The sequence below is a fragment of the Pholcus phalangioides genome, unplaced genomic scaffold (genome assembly GCF_987345545.1).
Source record: "Pholcus phalangioides strain wild (caught in Gottingen) unplaced genomic scaffold, Ppha-v1.0 ptg000003l_1, whole genome shotgun sequence".
Taxonomy (NCBI): Eukaryota; Metazoa; Arthropoda; class Arachnida; order Araneae; family Pholcidae; genus Pholcus; species Pholcus phalangioides.
Window position 1 is genome coordinate 51,499,735 of NW_028301596.1, and position 15,194 is coordinate 51,514,928.

The 15,194-nt window shown below is 36.5% G+C and overlaps 1 protein-coding gene across 1 annotated transcript in view; it reads left to right on the top strand.

The window, feature by feature from the left end:
- Positions 1–15,194, top strand: part of LOC149088786 (poly(A)-specific ribonuclease PARN-like) — a 107,116-nt gene that overhangs the window by 70,894 nt on the left and 21,028 nt on the right. Inside the window, exons 12-15 of the mRNA XM_089250123.1 lie at positions 639–749; positions 843–909; positions 1,338–1,393; positions 2,864–2,950. Coding sequence (XP_089106249.1) covers positions 639–749; positions 843–909; positions 1,338–1,393; positions 2,864–2,950 — 321 coding nt within the window. The remainder of the gene's footprint in view (positions 1–638; positions 750–842; positions 910–1,337; positions 1,394–2,863; positions 2,951–15,194) is intronic.

Consider the following 15,194-nt stretch of genomic DNA (forward strand, 5'->3'; position numbering starts at 1 on the left):
TTTTGAAAATACACTAAAAAATGGTATATATATGTACAAACATTGAGTACATGTGCTTTGCCCTCTCCTGGAAAAAATTGAAATGACGGCCCTGTCTAAGGGGGTTACCGTCCCCGTCCTACTTTTTAGTCCTGTGTTTTCTTACTTTTTCTAATTTTTTGAGTGGGAGCTCTGATATATACAACTTGGGGGTGGAGGCTATCAGATCTGGTGCCTCAGATACCGGACCAGAAAAAATGCAAATTCCACTCTTTTACTCCTTCAACATTACATGGGGGGGGGGGGCAGGCACCAAATTTTAAACCATTTTAAGAGATGTCATTCAGATTCCTAAAAAAACAGCTTGTATCTAAAATTTTGAACACCAAAAAATATTGTCATATTGGATATTTTTGAAAATGAGAAATTGTTATAGACAACTTCATTATAAATTATTGCAATGGGAAATCTTTCAGGACTAGAGTATTGTCATGTGGGTGATATTTTCTAGTTTTTCATATGTAAAAGTTTTATTGTAATAATGTCATATTATTCATATTTTAAATTTTGCAATACAGTATCATTTTCCCATGTTTGCCAGTTTCACTTCTATCGCTCAAAATTATTGCCCTTTTTTTATAATATTCATTTCCAACTAGGCCATTATTCAAATCTGGGATACAAAAATGACTATCAAGGAACTCTTCATTCTGCAGGTTATGATTCGCATCTCACTGGTGTAGTTTATTTATGCATCAAGAGTGTTATCGGTAATTTTTTTTTATTTTGCTGGTTAAAATATGCTTGTTTTTGTGATTGCATACTAGTCTAAATTACTGATTTTAATTTTTTTCATTCAATAGCTGAAAAACTCAACAATAAGCAATATATCGTGGAAAACCATTCTTTGATGTCATCGTTCTACAACAAGTAATTCTTTGTCTAAATCCTAAGTCTTTTTATTCTCTGTGTTATATTAAGTGCCTGTATTTCATTTTTCTCAGTATTTTTTTCTCTTGAAACTTAGTAGAGATTCCTTATGTTGTAAAATTCCTTTGTTTTTTGCATTGATAAAATTTGTCTTAGAAGAGTTGATCCACTTTGCCCAAGAATATTTAGAATATTCTGACCACAACGTTTGAAGTGAACAGACGTACTTCTTCCGCTGAGCAACCGAGCATGAAGATTTGGTATTCAACCCAAATGGGAAACTCGGTCAGCGAAACTAGTGGTTAAATTTTTCCTCTGAAGACGGCACCCATTGGTGTTGAAATGCATTAGGACTTTTATTATTTTTTGTGTATTTGCCTTATTCGTTGGTGTCTACTAAATAAAAATTTGTCTTGTTCACATTATAGGCTCAACTTACAAGATACATTCCCCCAAGCCCATTCTGATCTTGCAGTTGATGCAGGTGTGAAAACTTTTTTTTAAAATAAGATTAATCAGATTTTTTATTTAAAAACTTAAATATACAATCATTTAGAATGTTTATTTTTTCATCTAATTAGCTTAATTCATAATTAACCAATTGACCAATAAATGGTCTCTTAACAGGCAAGAAATATGAATGGCTGTGTGTTACATATTAAATTTTATGTTGTGCTTGTTAAAATTTACTATCCTTCAGCATAGCTGCCAAGTCTCTCAAATTTTCCGGGAATCTTCCGAATTTTAGCTTCATCCCTTGACCTCCCAAAAAGTTCTTAAACCTCCAGAATTTTTACGAAAATCACAAAATCCCTAACTGTCCTTAAAAATTCTCTACTTCATTTTAAAAAAAATCCCAGCTTATGAAAACAATCCCTAAGAAATTTCTTGGGGGGCACGAAGCCTTTTTTTTTCTCCTTTCGAAATGACGTCAAACGTCGTAAATGGGGAAATTCTCTTTTTAAGGAAGTTTTACAAACCCTCTGATGGTAACAAGAAAGTTGTTTGTCCTATCTCTGCAGAGAAAAGGCTTAGCAGCCAATAGTCCTGGATAATAATTGAAGATTATAGTGACGTGCGTATGGTCAAAATTTCTTTTGTTGAAGTTACGTACGTGCGATATAACAAAACATGAATACTGATAAGGAAAAACATATTTAATCAATTTTAAAGATACTTATTCTGATGAATTTCCTTTCATCAAACGTTCCTGAAAAGGGCAGACTTTTCCTTTTTGTACAAGTTGTGTTACGGAGATAAACATCGGTCTTGGAAAGACTGCCAACACTCACATGAAATGAAAAAAAAAACATCAAGAAGTGTCACAAAAAGTCAGTGTTCTTCAAAAATTTATGCTTTTTTTCCCTTCATCTTCCAATGATTTTGGGGTCATTCGCGCAGAATGTTTGTTCACAGCGTTTCTGATTGAACACAATATTTATTTATTTTTTTTAGATCACCATTTTGAAGTTTTGGCCTCCAATTTCACTTGATTTTTGCGTAGGGATTTTATTCCCAAGGGTTTAACTTCCTTGTGAGTAAAATACCTATTTTAATTTGACTTTAGTTTTTCAGTAGGGATTTTATTCCCTACACCTTAACTTTTATGTGGAGAAAATCCCTGTTTTATTTGGAAAAATCCCTTTTGTATTTATTAGGGAGTGGTTTTAGCATAAAATATGGGTTCGTGTGAAAATCTCCAGAATTTTCATTTTCAAAAGTTGGCAGCTATGCTTCAGCGACATCATCACACAAACATAATATGTTCAAACCAACATTCTTAATTTTTAAAATAAATTCTTTTTACAATTTTTATTTTAACTATGAAAATTTTTCAGTTTCGAATTATGTTTCAACTGCATTCAAATGTATGCTTATTAATTGAAAATATGTGTATTAATTTAGAATAATATACGTTTTAATAGCAAACTTATAACTGATTTTTTTTTTTCAGTGTTCAACTTCAAGGAAAATGTTGGCCTGCATCACATCCAGTTGAAAACTCATCTCACAGAAAATGAGTTCCAAAAAATGTTCAAAGGTATGATTGTGTTTAAGGGAGAAATTTTCTTTTTTTTAGAATCTTGTAACAGGCAAGCTGTTAACAAGGATGTACAGTAATACTTTTATTCACGAGACACGTGAGATTTAAGTTGTATCAAGAGACGAAGACATTCTCGAGAGTTCGATTTTAACCTTCATCACGAAGGGTTGTGTGTTTCGCATGTTAATGCAAAATAAGGGAATGCTTCATGTTTGTCGCTTCGTATACACCTCACCAATCGTCACATTGGCGCCCAACGTTTAAAATAGACGCGTGAGTGTTTTCAGCTAAGCGGACATCCTAATTAGGTAGCAAGTGAGTGAAAATGTCTTACTTAGCGAAATATCGAAAAGACGAACTCCGTCGCCTTGCCGAAGAGATGGGCGAACCTACCGAATCCGAGATGAAAGTGATAGAGCTGAAGAAGCTGATTACGTCCAGTAAAGAATACGATGAGGTCTTCGCAAAAGGAGTGCTATAGACCCTCGTAGAAGAGAGAATTCGACAAGAAGAAGCAGAAGAAATAATTCGACGAGAAGAAACAGAGGAGAGGATTCGACGGGAAGATGCCGAAGAGAGGAACCGGCGAGCAGAAATGCAGTTCAAACTCGAGAGACTGAGGATAGAAGCGGAGAAGTGCCAAGCTTCCGTTCGACCGGCTGTGACAAATCTGGACTTTCAAGTGTCGGTTCCGCGTTTTGAATCATCAGATGACATTTCATTGTTCCTGGTCCTGTTCGAACGACACATGGCATTACACCAGATTCCGGAAGAATTGTGGATTACATATCTCATCAATAGCTTACCGAAGGAGGTGGCTAGGATCTGTGCCAGGGAGCCTGACGACAAGTTCAAGGACTATCGGTATCTCAAGGAACTGCTGTTAAAGCGATTTAAGCTACATGCGGACAGATTTCGACAGCTTTTTGTAGAGCATCGGAAGAACTCGGAGAGTTCATGGCGTGATTTTTATTTTGAGTTGAAAACGTATCTTGAAGGGTGGTTAACAGAAATTAAGGTCACAACATTCGAGGACTTGATTAATCTAGTCATAGCTGATCAGATGAAGAAGTGCCCTCCACAAGTGAAAGAACATTTCATCGATGTATGGGCCATGTTGATCTCCCCATCGGAACTAGCGGAGAAACTCGACGCGTATGAAGATGCCAGGAGTACTTTCCCAAAGAAATTCAACCAGCAGTACGATGTCGAGGGTCGTCGAAAGCAAACACCGAGGAAATATCCATGGACGTCATCAAAACCAGTGATTCGTGCAGATGAACAGACACTTCCCATGATCAGCCTGGATGAACAGCGACCTGTAAGCTGCTATGGATGTGGATATCCAGGGGTAATTAGAGCGCAGTGTCCGACCTGTAATCCCGAAATGACAACGACAACCGCTCAGTTTGGTCAGTTGGAACTGAATCTATGCTCTTCTGTAACAAAACCCGTAGCATTGTTAAAAATTCATGTAAATGGCAAAGTGGGAACTGCCTGTGCCGACAGCGGTGCTACGCACTGTATCACAAGTGATACTCTGCATCGTATTTTGAAAGAGCAAAACGCCAAATTCCATCGGGAAACTATCGAGATGCGTCTTGCAAACGGACAGCAATCAACGGTGAATGTGTGGACCACAATGGTATTGGTCAACATCCAATGGAAGCGACTAAGGACGAAATTTATAGTTCTTCCTGGAATCGTCGGTAACAGAACTCTTTTGGGAATCGCCTTTCTAGAGAAAGCTGGTATCGTGTTGGATCTCAAGCGAAGGCAATGGTTCTTCGGGGAAAATACTCGGAAGCGATTCCACTTTGTGAACAAGTCTACGATTAAAACTGTTCAGCATGTAGTAGGGCATGTTAACTTGAATTCTTGCCAACTACAACAAGTTGAAGGACAGCAACGGAAACAAGTGCTGGACAGGTCGTGGAAAAAGAATGAAAATTTTTTCAGTCCAGGGGGAGGAGACACTCCCGAAGGCGAAGTTCACCATGGGGATATGGCATCGGAACCTCAGCGGTGCGATCGGTTTAGACGTCTCAGGAACCAAACAGGTCACGTCCGTGACTATCCACGTCATGTTTCTGGCTATCCACGTCCTGCTGTCCATAGCGAAATCCACCGACCCGCAAGAAGCTTTCATCACCAATCGGTGCAAAGGCAACCACGAGTTACTCCGACAGGCAGGCAAGTACTAGACTTACGTTTCCGCAGGAACGAACGAGTCGAACTTTCCGGTGCCAGGCGACGCAGTCCAGGATCACCAGGATATTATCACATACTGCATCGTTGTAAAATGCCAAGCCAAACAATAACGTCTAGCAATAGCATCCATGAGTCAAGGACCCAAACAAGTATAAGCAGTGCTAGAGAAGGGAACGATAAATGCAGGGGGAGCGGCATTAAATATTCTGATAAAAACCCTAACGTGCGTCGATCAGAAGGTCGCAGCCATGCCCAAAGAAGGCGTGAAAACAGGTTGACTCCCATGCAAAGCCTTACAAGAGTTTCTGTGAAGCAGAAGGTGGAACAAAAACGGGATGAACGCAAAGGTTATGTTGACAACGGTTCCAAACAGAGTTCTCGAAGGAAGAACTGGTCGACGACGATTGGTGAGGTGTATACGAAGCGAAGAACACGAAGCATTCCTTTATTTTGCATTAACATGCGAAACACACAACCCTTCGTGATGAAGGTTAAAATCGAACTCTCAAGAATGTCTTCGTCTCTCGATACAACTTAAATCTCACGTGTCTCGTGAATAAAAGTATTACTGTACATCCTTGCCTGTTACAATCTTTCTTTTTGAATTTTTCTTTTTTAAATCATGGAAAAGAAATTTTTTAAATGTTAAAAAATTAAGGGGGGGGGGGTGAAGTTTTATCACCCACACATCTATTTCCAATTCCTGCATATCTTATATATAAATGTGAAAGTATGTATGCATGTTCTTTATACAAATCTACAGTTTTAGGCCAATCGTAGCCAGATTTTGCATATATACCAAACAGGACCAGGATTGAACCGTAGGCTACTTTAAAAGTTCGTCAGAGCTGGGTAAATGCCTGGAATGGGCGAAAAACTGTCGGGCAACAATGGTTTTGGGGCCTCAACAATCACTTTCGGAACGTTTATTTTGGTTACCGTGGTTCCCAACAATGCGTTTCAGATGTGTATATGCCTTTACAATGGTTTGTTAAATCTTTAATGCTGCCATTATAACAGTTTATTCCTTTATAATGGTTTGTCACTTTTCCATAGCTGCCAAGTCTCCCGAATTTTCCGGGAATCTCCCGAATTTTAGCTTCATCCCTCGACCTCCCGAAAAGTTCTTAAACCTCCCGAAATTTTACGAAAATCAAAAAAATCCCTCTAATTGTCCCTAAAAATTCTCTACTTCATTAAAAAAAAATCCCCGCTTATGAAAACAATCCTTAAGGAATTTCTTGTGGGGCATGAAGCATCTTTTTTTTTTCTCCTTTCGAAATGATTTCAAACGTCATATAAATGGGGAAATTCCCCATTTTACAAACCCTCTGATGGTAACAAGAAAGTTGTTTGTCTTGTCGTGCTGGGAAATAGCTTAGCAGCCAATAGTCCTGGATAATAATTGATTATAGTGACGCGCATATGGTCAAAATTTCTTTTGTTGAAGTTACGTACGTGCGATATAACAAAACATGAATACTGATAAGCAAAAACATAGTTAATAAATTTTCAAGATACTTATTCCGATGAATTTCCTTTCATCAAACGTTCCAGAAGAGGGCCGACTTTTCCTTTTTTGTACAAGTTGTGTTAGTGACATAAACATCGGTCATGGTGGAAAGACTGACATCATCACCCATGTGAAATGAAAAAAAACATCAAGCAAGTGTCTCAAGAGTGAGTGTTCTTCAAAAATTGACACTTTTTCCCTTCATCTTCCGATGATTTTGGGGTCATTCGCGCAGAATGTTTGTTCACAGCGTTTCTGATTGAACACAGTATTTATTTACTTTTTTAGATCACCATTTTGAAGTTTTGGCGTCCAATTTCACTTGTTTCTTGCGTAGAGATTTTATTCCCAAGGGTTTAACTCCCATGTGTGTAAAATCCCTATTTTAATTTGACTTCAGTTTTTTCGAGTAGGGATTTTATTCCCCAACGCTTTAACTTTTATGTGTGGAAAATCCCTATTTGATTTGGAAAAATCCCTTTCGCATTTATTAGGGAGTGGTTTTAGCATAAAATACGGGTTCGCGCGAAAATCTCCCGAATTTTCATTTTCAAAAGTTGGCAGCTATGCTTTTCCAATCCTCCCAGTAATTGAAGAAAACCCGGGAAGCGCCAGATATATTTCCTTGCCTATATGCAGGGTGTTCTGTAAGTGTAATACGGCCTTTATCTCATCATCCGCCATCATTTATATATAAATGTGAAAGTATGTATGTTCTTTATACAAATCTACAGTTTTAGGCAGATCGTCGCCAGATTTTGCATATATACCAAACAGGACCGGGAATGAACCGTAGGCTACTTTAAAAGTTCGTCAGAGCTGGGCAAATGCCCGGAATGGGCGAAAAACTGTCGGGCAACAATGGTTTTGGGATCTCAACAATCACTTTCGGAACGTTTATTTTGGTTACCGTGGTTCCCAACAATGCGTTTCAGACGTGTATAAGCCTTTACAATGGTTAGTCACATCTTTAATGCTGCCAGTATAACAGTTTATTCCTTTATAATGGTTTGTCACTTTTCCAATCCTCCCAGTAATTGAAGAAAACCCGGGAAGAAGAGCCAGATATTTTTGCATGCCAAGGGGCCATTCAAGCATTATGCCAGCATCGATGGGGGGGGGGGGGCTCTGTGTTTGCTGACTTTTTATGACAAGGGGGAGGGGGTTTGGATGATGCTTACTAATAAAATAACATATAAAGTATACATTGAGTAAGGTATTTTCGAAATTTTAATTTTTTAAAAATATTTTTTGCATCTGTGGTGGGAGGCGCACGTACTCCCTATGCCCCCTCTCACGTACATTTCGGATTCCACCAATAGGAGGTAGGGGGTGTGTTAGGATGTAGGAGGCAGTGATGACAAAATCTTGCTGACAAGAAGGAGGGGGGTCAAAAATGGCTAAAAATTTGCTTGCGTAATACTTGAACGGCCCTCTATATACAGGGTGTCCTGTAAGTGCTAATGCGGCCTTTATCTCATCAACCTCCCATTGTAGAAGTATGGTTTCAATTTAAAAAATGCTTAAAAGACGTTTGAATAATATTCGCTGCACAAGCTGGACGCATGACGTCGCTAACATCAGAGGACAACAACTACGACGACAATACAGGGAATAAAAATGTACAACGCCTGCCGATGAACTAAACGCTTGCCTCAAATCATCAACATTCTGACACGAAGTTAAAAAAAATATTATTATCCACCAACATACGAGTTTCAACTGCAAAATTACTTAGCACTGCTATCATTTTTACATCAGTTGATCAAACTTGACAATAGAAGAATTCCCGTAGATCCAAGCACCGGACTGATTACGTTCCCAAATGGATTTTGCCAGTTGTTAAACTCAGTTCAAGAACTGAGGTTTTAGCATTTTTATGCTCGCTCAATTCAGCTGTTATTTACGTTTCCATTTCTCTTGTGTTTCATGATATTTTTCATATTGTTTTCTATGCTGGCGATTTTTTTTTTTCGGCGCTCGTAATGTGTCTAACGGCCTTGGCGACTTCTGATGGAGTCGTCGGACATATTTGGCGCCGAAAAAAAAGTCGCCGAAAATCGCCAACCTGTCCCCTATACCGAAGCTGTTCCACAAATAGATTAACTCTGTCACAGACACAGCGCAGACAGTTTTGTATCCTGCAGAATGTCTGAACTCTTTGGATATTCCGGGTGTGCCACCACACAACTTGACCCTCAAAGTCGGAGCACCTATAATGCTTTTAAGAAATTTGGAGACACCAAGACTCTGCAATGGCAACAGACTGTGTGTGAAGAAATTGAACGATTACATCACTGAAGCAACGATTTTAACTGGATGTGCCAAAGGAGAGAAGACGTCTTTTCATTCCACGTATCCCAATTATCACTGAAGAAATGCAGTTCACTTTCAAGCGATTACAGTTCCCGGTATTCCCAGTTCCCGATTCGTTTAGCTTTTGCCATGACAATCAACAAAGCTCAAGGCCAGTTGTTAGCAGTGGCAGGTATCAACCTACTTGAGCCCTGTTTTTCACACGGTCAGCTTTTCCTCGTGTGTTGGTAATCCCACAAATTTGTACATCTGCACACCAGATGGGAAAACAAAAAATATTGTGTATCCACAAGCGATTGCTTCAAGTTTTAATTAAAATATTTAAAATAAAAGTAATTTTTTTTGTACTTGATGTAGAAATTTTTTTGATTAAGAAATAATTAATAAGCTATATATATATATATATATATAAATTTTTTTATGGGGCGAGCAAAGTTGCCGGGTATCAGCTAGTATAGAATAAGAGTGAATTATTGCTCTTTCTGTTGAAAAAGGGTTTTCTTCCAGCTATAAAAGATGAGGTAAATGTGGCTATGTCTTAACACATTTTAGCAAATTAATACGATTATACACCTTTGCTTTTAAAAATACGATTTTTTACAGAATCGCTAATATTGACATTTTCCTGCCTACGTCGCAAACTTATCAGCGTTAAAAATTGATAGTCCATTGAACGACCTCAATTTGCGGAACCAGTAGCCGAAAATTCCCCCACACCCAGCAGTGAGAAAAAGTTAAACACAACTGTCAGTTTTTTTACTGGTGCAGCGAAACAATGTCTCGAGCCGCTATCTTACACAGTATACTGAGTGGCTCGTCAATCCTTAAGCATCCGTTTGATGGATAAATATTTTTCCGAAATTTGCATGCCATCCTAACCCTTTATGCTTTCATGAATTATACATCATTCTATTTTTTTTTAAATCCAGGCCAAGTTTTCTAAATGAACTTGTGCCAAAAATTGAGTTCATAATTCATGCATTTTTGATAGATTTATAATAATAGACAATTATTTTCTATCATTTATTGAGTGTAAATTTTTTCATGTCTGAAATTTATAAAATTACTTTTTGGATTGCTTTAGATTTTCGGAAATTTTCGACAAAAAATAATATTGCTCTTGATATAGTTCTATTAATAATGATCATTCAGGTGACTAGAATGTCTAATTTTGAGTTATGAATATCAATTGATTTTCAACCCTTTAGCATCCATCTAATTTTGGAACTAGATTTTTTATGTTTTCACGTGATCAGGGGACTGTGTCCCAGTGAGCAAAATCATATTTCATTTTAGATAAAACATTACTGTCGAACAAAAGATAGGCACAAACAAATGATTTTTTCGCAGGGACGCCGGAAGTGAAAAATGATTGGTGTTGCTCAAAATATATGAGTCATTTTTCTGTACGGAGCCACGATATTTACATATATTTTCCACTGACCATACATACTTTTTTTGAAGTAGAGTGTCCCGTTTTTTTTTTGTTTCAAATCTATTTGATTTCAGCGATGGTTCGTTCTTCAACCTACTTTTGCATTAGTGGTAAGATTTTTACTGCAGTAAAATGTAACAAACCTATGCACGAAGGGGTATAGGGGTACCATGTCTGCCCCAAGACCAGTGCAGTCTTAACGCATGGGCCTATCCGGGCACAGCCCGGGGCCTCAAGAGAATGCGGGCCTCACAAAACTGAGACCCAGTTAAAATTTTCAAGAATTTGCCAGGTGGGATCTCAGAAAAATTACTTGGCCTGGGGGCCCATGACGCTCTAAAGACGGCCCTGCCCATGACAACCAAAAATTAAAATTATTTTTTTCAATAAATATTAAAATATTGAAAGAAAATACCTTTATGTGCTATATTTTTCAATTTCTGTTAATTTCAATGTGTCTGGGACGAATGCCCTGTGCTCCCAGACCAAGTGATTTTTCTGAGGCCATACCAAACAAATTTTCGAAAATTTCAACCATATCTCATTTTTGTGAAGCTTTTTTTCTCCTGAGGCCCCCAGGCCGCGTCCGGTTGAGCCCTTGCCTCAAGACGGCACTGTCTGTGCCCCCCCCCCCCATAATATTCACAAAAAACTGAAATTCTATTATAAACCGATATAATGGTGGAAAATGGGAAAAATCATCAATCAATGATGGGTTTTGATCGTCAGTTCTTTAAAAAACCATGCTAACAGGGCCGTCTTAAGAGCACCATGGGCCCCCGGGATAAGTGGTTTTTCTGAGGCCCTACCAGGTAAATTATAGAAAATTTCAACCAAATCTCATTTTTGAGAGGCCCCTCTTCTCTTGAGGCCCCGGACCATGCCGGGTAGGCCCATGCGTTAAGACGGCACTACGTGCTGATGCATATTCTGAAATCGAATAATTCTATCATATGTATTTTACTGGATTGGATTGTTGATGATTTAGTTGGATTCGCGTTTCAAGTTCTCCGATAATTTAAATTGGCAACTATCACCACAGAGTAAAGTCGCGGAACATTTGAGTATAGTGTTTCAGAATATTGGGGAAGCTTACATTAAAAACCAAAAGTGATACAAATACATAATGCAGGGGTTCTCAAACTGTCTGTCGTGGCACCCTGCAAAGGTTTTTCCGAAGAGACTCTTTGTTAAACTGCTATGTGGGGAGCTGCGGATAAGCATTGATTAGAGAAAGAGGTGCTGCGGGTGCAGGAGTGGAAAATCTGTGACAATTTTCCCTCGTTTGCTACATTCTGCTACAAAAATGCCGAAATTCTTCAATTTGGCACCATCTTACACCAAAAACAAAATTTTCCCTTAAGAAATTTTTAAGTTATGTCACAATAAAAGGTGTCTTTTCCATGACATCATCTTTCCTCCCTGCAATTCTATTTCTTTGGGCTACATTTGTAGCCCAAAGCAGCTTCTTATCTTTGATTTGTAATTGCCACATGTATTTTATTTTCCAGCATCTTTAACAGATTTTCAGTCTCTTGTTTTGCTTCCAAGTTTTCTATTATTCATTTTCTACTATTCTTTCTCTTGATATGCCATTCACTGGCATGTTTAGTGTTCAATGGAAAATGGTTCCTAGTTGCGCATTAATCAAATTTACTTTGTCTAGACCATGGTCGTGGTTGGTTTATTTGAAAGGTATTTGATGTAAGATTCCAGCAAAGCTTATTTAGGCAGACAAGCAGAGGTAAAAAAAAATTCACAAACTTTTCTGTGGATATGTGGTAGAGACACTGATAATGAAAATAATAAGGTAACAAGCTAGCATCCCTCGCATCTATAGTGACCATTTTTGTAACATCATTATCATATTCTGCATACCAGGGGTAATTGTATTGGGATCTACAGTTTATAGCCTATTCCAAAACAGACATTTCCAGAGGATGGCAATCGCCCCTTCCCAGATCTGAATATTATGAGAAACATTGGTCTGTATTATAAAATAAGAGATCTAACAAACGTATGAAATAAATCATCCTAGACCTCTTTTTTTTCCACGGACATCCCTTTCAGGCTACATTGCTTTGAGATAGAGTAGTTACACTGATTGGTATAGGGCCTTTCACATCTAAGAATAGAGTTGTAAAATTCTCGAAAATAATCTTTTGGAGAATATTCTCTGGTAAGACTACTATTATAAATTACTAGACAATATTCTTATAAGTTCTTTATGAGAATATTCTCCTGTTATTTATAATATAGTTACATATAATATCCTTGAGAACATTCTCTGGAAGGACTACTTTCATAAATTACTGGGGAATATTCTTATAGAAAATAATAATTATTCTGAAGTTATTAATAATAGTGCTTGCAGAGACTATTCTCGAATATTCTCCTTGATAAGAATATTCTTCAATTACCGAAATCTTTCCAGAGTATTATCAAGAATATATGTAATAAATGTATTATAATAAATAATCTCGATAAAAATAACTTGAGAATAATTATTTTCTATAAGAGTATTCTCTAGTAATTTATAATAGTAGTCCTTTCTCGTCAAGAAGATGGGAATATTGAAGTTTGTAGACCACAATATTAAAGTTTGAAAGCAAGAAAATTAAACCAACAGGGCTGAATTGCACAACTTTTAAAGAAATGTGAGTGATACAGAATTTAAGTGTGTGTGCATTGAAGAAAACAGCAGTTCTGTATCTTAGAATGAAAGTGATTGTATAAGAATAGCTTCCTTTATCAATTCACTTTGGTTTAATTTCTTTTGTTGTGAACTTATTTCTGAAAATTTATCTAATTTTAAAATAATTTTTTAAGGTTTTAATCTAAAGGTTTCAATTCAACTAAACTTCTCATCATGACCTGAAAAAGTATTATCGAACTAAAAGTTGCCATTGGGGGTGATTATACCAAAAATGGTTTTGTTGTAAATGTTTCAGGCAATCAATGAAAACTGGTTTATATTTCATAATATAAACAAAATTAGTAAAAAAATTTAAATTATTTAAAAGAAAAATGAATATTCTCAATTATTCTCCAATTTTTACATCCAGGAGAATATTCTCACCTCACATCTCTATCTAGGAATGTGGTTTGCGTAGGTCATTATCTTCTATGCACGCCCGGATCAATTTTTCTCGGGTTTCTTTATTAAAAAATATATATAATAGCCCCTGTGCACCATGTGAAGGAGCAGGAAGACTTGAGACAAAATTCTCACCTGTGTAAGACATCATTTTGGTGCCTCTCTGGCATATAAGCATCATGAGTAAAATTAACTGGGGGAAACTCACAAATTTGTATATGCCGTGAGTAATATGGTGAAAAATAACATAGGCAGTTCAGTCATTGAAGCTCTTATCCTGGGCTTTATATTCACTTATTTCATAAACTTACACATATTTATTGTATACTATCTGCGTTGTGTTCCAGCTAGATGAAATGAATCAGAAATTACAATGATTTCTGAAAATTATTCCATCCAATAAAGCCATAGTTCGAAATTTGCAGAAAATTTTTCCTTTTTCATTCTAATTTTTGATAGGTGGCAGCACTTGAATGCATAAAAAGCGCAACACTTACATGAATTATCTTTTCGTTCCTTTGAAACAAACAACAACGGTCTAGACAAAGCAATTTTAATTAATTGCTTTGGAAACTATTGGAAACTATTTTCCATTGAACACTAAACATGCTGGTGAATGATGTGAACGGAAATGGCATATCAAGAGAATGAATAGTAGAAAATGAATAATAGAAAACTTGGGAACAAAACGACAGATCGGAAATCTGTTAAAAATGCTTAAAAGTAAAATACACATGAAGTAATCACAAATCAGTGAAAAATAGATAATGAAAACAGATGTACTCAGATGGAATTTTTTGTGAAAAAATAATCATTGTATTATAAATATCTAATAGCTTAATCATTATCCTACAGTTTTTATTTCTATAGTTTAAATTGAAAATAATTTAAGTTTATAGTTTTTAATCACTATTTAATCACTATATATTTAAATTTCTGAGAATTTCGAATAAATATTCTAAGAATGACTCAGAAAAGAAGTCATCTCAAAGTATGTTGAATGAAACTGAGATAATGATCAAGAGCAAACTCAAAAAGAAACACTTATCATTTAAAATATGAAATGGGCAAATTCTGGTGAAAGAAGCAAGATCAAACGTTCAAAAATGTTTGAAACTGAAGAGAACAAAAGCACAACTTTTAAACTTGCATCAGCGGCAAAAACAAGAAAAATAGTTACTTTTCTAATGAGTTTTAAGTATCCCCTTTAGTGATTTTCTTTATCTTTAAAATTGGTGATTACCAGGTCTACAAGATAAATCTAAAAACATTCATTTCGAATTACTTCTAAAATCTGCAATACCATATATTGGCCTCTCATTTGTTGATATTGTAGAGAATGTAAAAATATAAATATCAAAAAGCCTCAAATTTTTTTTATGATTTAAAAATTAAAAAAGTATTTCTTGTAGAGGAAATCTGTTTTGTACCTTGTGGTGTGGAGGACACACCCTTTTTCCTGATAAGAAAGAAGATACGAAGAAGAGTAAAAAGTAATCTTGCGTATGCTACCGCATATATATGTATATAAAAACTGTGTATTTTATTTAGTGACGAAATTTTAAAGTGCTACAAAAACAACATTTTTGCTGCTACGAAAATAATTTTTCCTGCTACAAAAATAAAATTTCCATTTTCCACTCCTGCACAGGAGTGGAAAATCTGCTAC